Source organism: Prunus persica, chromosome G3 (genome assembly GCF_000346465.2).
Source record: "Prunus persica cultivar Lovell chromosome G3, Prunus_persica_NCBIv2, whole genome shotgun sequence".
Taxonomy (NCBI): Eukaryota; Viridiplantae; Streptophyta; class Magnoliopsida; order Rosales; family Rosaceae; genus Prunus; species Prunus persica.
In genome coordinates this window covers 23,234,028-23,240,503 of record NC_034011.1, presented here as the reverse complement: position 1 = coordinate 23,240,503, position 6,476 = coordinate 23,234,028, and the positions used below count along the sequence as shown (strand labels likewise).

The 6,476-nt window shown below is 34.9% G+C and overlaps 1 protein-coding gene across 1 annotated transcript; it reads right to left on the bottom strand.

Moving 5' to 3' along the window:
* LOC18783198 lies at nt 1,282-6,043 on the bottom strand. The gene is made up of 7 exons (XM_020560100.1): nt 5,512-6,043; nt 3,809-4,318; nt 3,548-3,697; nt 3,028-3,126; nt 2,787-2,834; nt 2,274-2,704; nt 1,282-2,055 (listed from the first exon to the last, which is right to left on the bottom strand). Exons 1-7 carry the CDS (start codon nt 6,041-6,043, stop codon nt 1,444-1,446), a joined length of 2,382 nt encoding a protein of 793 aa, XP_020415689.1. The 3' UTR covers nt 1,282-1,443.

Sequence of the window (6,476 nt, the reverse complement as noted above, 5' to 3'; positions counted from 1 at the left end):
GATGATAAGATTGTGACTGGAGATGATCAAGCAGAAATGCAAAATCTTTAGAATTCTAGCTTTCGAGTTTGAGATGAAGTCATTGGATGATTTGAAGTACTTTCTTGGGATTGAAGTTGCCAGATCTAAACATGGTATCTTTTTGTTTCAAAGAAAGTATATTCTGGATTTACTTGCAGAAACTGGAATGTTGGATTGTAAACTAATTGATACCCCTAGTGAATAGAATCATAAGTTGGGGTTGTATCCTGATCAAGTCCCTACAAATAAAGAGCGTTATCAGCGACATGGGGAAATTGATTTATTTATCTCATACACGGTATGATATTGCATATGCAGTGAGTGTTATGCATTCTCCTAGTGAAGATCATATGGGTGCTATGATGCGCATTTTGAGGTATCTGAAAGTAACTCCTGAAAATGGGTTAATGTTTTGCAAGTATGGTCATTCAGATGTGGAAGGGTATACGGATGCTGATTGGGCTGGTTCAGTCACTGATAGACGTTCTACGTCTAGGTATTTCACATTTGTTGGTGATAATCTTGTTACTTGGTGGAGTAAAAAGTAAAAAGTGGTGTCTAGGTCTAGTGCATAGGCCGAGTACCGTGGTATGGCTCAAGGTGTGTGCGAGTTACTATGGTTGAGAAGATGGTTGAGAGATCTTGGGTTTAGACCCCAGAAACCCATGGATTTGTATTGTGATAATAAAGCTGCAATTGTATTGAGTTCAACTTCCAATTAGTCTAACCTAATTTACTTCACAAAATACTTTAACTACTCTAATTATATAAACAAGAAATTAAACACGTAGCATAATCACGTAAACATGAAAGGGATTTTTGAAAGAATGATTTAATTAACAACGAAATTAAAAGACAAAATAAGTAGAAAGTCACAAAACACAAGGATGAGAAATTCAAATTAATAAAAGCACTAGGACAATGAATTCTCCACTATTAATCCGATCTAGCCTCCTATTCACCTACCTATTAACTAACAATTTGATGTCGCCGCTTAGTTTTTCTTCTTCATGAATTACCTATGGTATTTAGGCTAACTCGTATATTCCTACATGCAATTCGCTTAAGGTATTTAGGTCAAATATCAACACATAGAAACTCATTAAGATCAATGAAAACCGCGAACAAGCATGTAAACCCTAGGAGTATGGTATTTACTCTAGACGAATTACAAATCCTAATCACAAGACTGAAACATTTCAATAGAAATCACAACATATTGTCTTTTCTTTACATAATTCATAAAACATTCAAACAAAGTTAATTATAAGGATGGTATTATTTGAACGAAATAGATATATAGAAACACACGTATATTGTGTTTTCTTTACATATTTCACAAAAATTTCTTAAAAGTGACAAAGCCAAAGACGAACATCACATGACATCAGAAGACAAACATCACACCGCATAATTAGGATTTTATTCCCAGGCTCTGCATTTCTTGTCAAGTATTCCTCTTCCATAAGTAAACATGAAAATGTCAAGAAAGAGGGGGAACTGCATCCACACAAACGAGGCGATTGGAACGCCGGCAAGCAAACTGATTGGAATAGATACCCATGATTCTCCCTCAAGCATAATAAAAAGAGTTGACGAAAAAGCAACCATCATGGCGGCGATAGATAAAAAAAGGGTGAAAAGGCCTAATAGCATTTTTGTGGGCAAAGACCTGAGGAAATCGTCTTCTGCATAACGTGATGTGAGAATTCCCAAGAATATCATCACTGATGTTGTCGAAGAAAAGAGTGATATAGAATCTGAAATAAGAAAAACCCTAAAGAACTTCTTTCTTAAGAAGATGGGAAAACCTGTATCTTGATTGTTTCCACCAGGAACTGTAAATGCCGCAGCAAACATAATGGTAACAATGAGGGCACCTACGACTGTGCAAGAAGTTGCTGTCCCTTTCATTGACTCTTCTCCTTCCTTCACCAATTTTTTGTGGTTCTTGGTGAATAGTTCTCGTGCTGTTATTTGCTCGGTCTTATTTCTTATTTCCAAGTGCTGGGGGTGTAAAATACGCTCCACCTCCTACATTTCATTAAGAAAACTCACATTACATATATAGCCTATAGGGATTGTTGAAGAATATACGAATTCCACATCGGAAACCTAACAAAATAGAAAGTCCAATATAATAAATGGTTCCACTCCTAATAACATCGATGCCTTTCTGAAATCTTTACAGGGATATGTAACAAAGTAATTGTCTGAGGTTACATTTATGTAATAAAGTGAGAAAATCTGACCTTAAACCATTGTAGCTCTCTTTGCATTTGCAAAGCTGCACCTTGAATATGATTAAGATGTGCAGATAAACTCCCTGCTGCATGTAGGATAGTATTGTTAAAATTATCTGCCCTTGTTAAGATATGATTCCTATCATATTCACTGAGCCGATATATAAGACTAAAAACTTTTTCTTGACGACATTCAACGGCATAATGAAATATTGTCCTGCCGCTTTCATCCCCCATTATTAGTGGGATTCTTGGATTCGCCTTACACATCTCCTTAATGAACTCCACTTGTCCTCCTTCTACAGCTCGGAAGATTGCCTTTTTCACGAAGGCAGTTTGCTTCGAGTCAAGATTTCTACTTGTTGCCACGTCACACATGAGCGGTAGAATTTGAAGAATTCGGTCATGGTGCAATCTCATTTCATGCAAGTCATGGATTCCTAGGTTAACAGTGAAAACAATATTAATCTACAACGTATTAAACCAAGAATCAATAATGTGGATGGATTTCGCAATGCGTACCTAACCGTTTGTGAAGATTCTTAACAACTCCTTGGAAGAAATCCGTAACTGCATTGCGAAATCCGTACCATCAAGCTTTGCCTTAGAAGGATACGTTACTTTACATTTGCTTTTTAAAATATAAAATATAACAAAGGATGCAATATTGAAAACCAAAATAAAAAACCAAGAAGAAAATGTTTTGTATAAAAAAATACAAAAATGTTTTGTACGATGAACACTTTGAACGCAGTGTACGTACCTGAGGAAATGAGATCCCTTCTATTTCTTTTGTCATCTTCTAGTTCTTCAAAATTTACACAAACATCAGAGTTGATAGGAGCAGGTTGAGGTTGTATATCTAAAGAGAAAGCAACACAATCCAATCAATCCATTTTCCTACTTCTCTGAAGTAGTATTATTCTAGATCTATTTAATGATATATATGTGAATTTAGACACTGTATTTTGTGAACAACGAAAGCTAATGAATATGCAGACTTGCACTCCTTCATATATACATAATAAATCAAATCAGAAGGAAATAGAAAAAATAGAAAGCTCTTGTAAAGTTCATTTCGTATTAATGTAATTAATATATCTATTTTTTTTCAGTCTCAATTCGATTATCCTTGCAATACAAAAGAAATCAAATGAGGCATATATATTTAGTTGGTACATCTCACTTTATATATAACTTTAACATGAAAAATTTAGTTTGATACTATGAAGAGAAGAGAGACGAGAGAGGAGAGAAGAGATAAGAGAATACAAAATACTAACTGTTATAAATCCAGCGTTCCCAAAATCTTAGAGAAATCCCGCTTGAAAATGCAGAACGAATACCAGCCAGGGAATTTAGAGGGGAGTGCCCGAAGTAACTTTCAGTAAGAACCAATTTTGGGCAATGCCGAAGTAAATCCCATCCAATATCTATAGTATAGTTGGTTCATCATATAAGCAACCACAAATCAACATATACTATAATTGGTTATTTAAGATCAAGACTGTTATATATATATTTCAAAATGATGTCAAAATTACCAAATTTATTTCTGTGGACAAAGCAATTGGAAATAAGTTGAGCACCATCGCGGCCGCTATTGTCTTGAGTCAAAACATGGATTGGAGTAAGAGAATAGAGAAAGCGAGCTATTTCCCAATGGCCCAAGGTATAAGCGACTAAAACTGGAGTCCTATTTCCTGTTACGTTGGTAAAACGCATGGTAACTAAACTCTTGTTCTTTTTAACCATTTTGGCAACTATTGCGGCCATTCCTTTTTGCAAAGCATAGAAAAAAGCTGTGCAACCATTGTCATCTTCAATTTCCAAGTCCTCTTCTGTCATCAGCTTCAACAACTCTTCCACAATGTGTAACTGCTTCCTCTCGATTGCCTCGTGAAGAGCTGTCCCACCGCTTGATGAACCTCTATGTGTTAGTGCCTCGGGGTGTCGATCAATAAACTCCTTTGCAGCATTCCAATCACCACGCTTCAAACTATCGTACAAAGGAGCATAATTCACATCGCTCTCATCATCATTATTATTATGCCCTGTTTCTTAGCAAACATAAAAATAAAAATTATGCCATCCTGTTTAAATTAAATATATCAAAACATATTTCTATAAAATAAAATAAAAAGACCCCTTTCCCGTTGTCTCTCATTTATCATTCCTTATTTTGACAAAGAGATATATGTGGCATCAGTTTCACAGCTAGACTCTACTTGCGTACCTGTGGTATGTCTCTATTACTTAATAATTTCTCCCACATATACAATAACAAATAAACTTGACAAGAATAAATGAAAAACACCACCCCAGTAAATTAAGGGAGCTGATTTTCACACTCCCTTTTGCTTTTTAATACTTTTTAATCAATTTTGTTCTTTTTTGTTCTTTCTCTTTCCTATTCTACCTTTACCCTACAATTCTCTTTAATAAACATGTACAATCACTTACTAATATTATGAAAGAATAAAAATCTGAGACTATTATGCATACATTGCTCTATGCATATCTAAGCTCCTAATGACAGTTTGGTTAGTAGCATTCTTTGGTTTTGCTACCATATTTATATGTTAGCCCATAAAAATTATTATCTATTAACTACAACAAAGATAAATAGTACATACTCACATTTGGCGTACAAATACTCACATTTCTATCCTTTTTTTTTTTTCTAATATTGATTAAAAAGTATTAAAAAGTAAAGGAGAGTGTAAGTGGAGAAAATGAAAGTGAGAAAATCACCTCCCTTTAATACCCAGATATATACTCTCGAATTAAAAAGAAAAAGAATGCTACACCCAAAAAATTAAAATTAAACAAATATCGCACAATATTATATATTATTATACCCATTTTGTGAGCACGGTTGACTGGAGAATGAAAACTAGTAAACAAAAATAAAAGAAGAACAGAAGGGAACAGAAAATAAAAGAAGAAAAGAATCCAACAAACGAACCTCAAAATTCAAAACTGAAAAAACCCACCATAGAAATAAAACCAGCAATATACATGCAGTAATTAAGGAGTCCATAAAATTAATTGCTGCTGGAGGGTAAAACGGGCATTATGAAATTTTGAGGATGAGACCCAAAACAATCATCAGTTGCGGAGCCATGATTTTATTTTTACATGTAGGAGGGTAACATATAAATATATTGATAAAAAAAAAAAAATAAATCTTTCAACCTTAACACCATGTATGAAAAAGAAAATATGAAATCCAGTATGAGTATACCTTCTTTAGAATCAGAAGGCTTCAGCTCTTCAGAATCAGAAGGCTTCAGCTCTTCAGAATCAGAAGGCTTTAGCTTCAGCTCTTCAGAATCAGAAGGCTTTAGCTCTTCATCAGAATCAGAAGGCAGCTCTTCATCAGAATCAGAAGAGCTAAAATCAGAAGGCTTTAGCTCTTTATCAGAATCAGAAGACTTTAGCTCTTCAGCCAAAGCATCCCAGGCAGCTTTGGCTTCGGTAATGCCCTTGATTATAGGATAAGTATCATCCCCGCAAGACGTCTGGATTGCAAGTAAAGCCTTAGCATTATTCTTCCTCCAAGCCTTAAACGCAACCTCACCATCTTCTGGTTTAGGTGGTTCAGTGGTTGCTTCCACAAGGTCCCAAACATCTTCAGCTAACAGGTACACTTTCACCCGGAAACTCCAATCTTCATAGTTACGATGGTTAAGAAGTTTAAGATTAGCAATCGGGGAAACTGTGTTACGATGGTTAAGAAGTTTAAGATTAGCAATCGGGGAAACTGTAGCTGCCATGTTCAATCTGCGGAGCTAGAAGCTAGCTTGTAAATTCCCACTATGTGCACATGGATATAGGCAAACTCACTTCTGATTTATAGATAACAAATCAGCGAAGACCAAAAAGAAGCTAACAAATCACCAATTAAAAAAGACTTTGGCAAAAGACTTGGCAATTAAAAAAGACCGACCCCAAGTATGATCTCAGCAAGGTATTAAGTTCAACACCTGTTATCTCACGAAGAGGTATATTAGGTTCAAAAGTGTTGCCTCATTAAGAGGTACTAGCTTAAGAACGTATATATTTCCTATCAGTTTAGGAACAAAACATTTATAAAGCATCTATATATTATTATTATACCATCAATTGTTTAGTAATGGACTCAGATTATTGTTGGCAAGTTGTATAAAAAACGAAGATGTGCGCATCAAAAATAATTTTTTTTTAGTG

Excerpts from the sequence above, each read along its gene's own strand:
- LOC18783198 (XM_020560100.1), bottom strand. The coding sequence starts at position 6,043 with ATGGCAGCTACAGTTTCCCCGATTGCTAATCTTAAACTTCTTAACCAT. Across the intron at positions 4,319-5,511 it reads GCCTTCTGATTCTAAAGAAG|GGCATAATAATAATGATGAT; the intron begins GTATACTCATAC and ends GCTAAGAAACAG. Across the intron at positions 3,127-3,547 it reads GGAACGCTGGATTTATAACA|ATATACAACCTCAACCTGCT; the intron begins GTTAGTATTTTG and ends CTTTCTCTTTAG.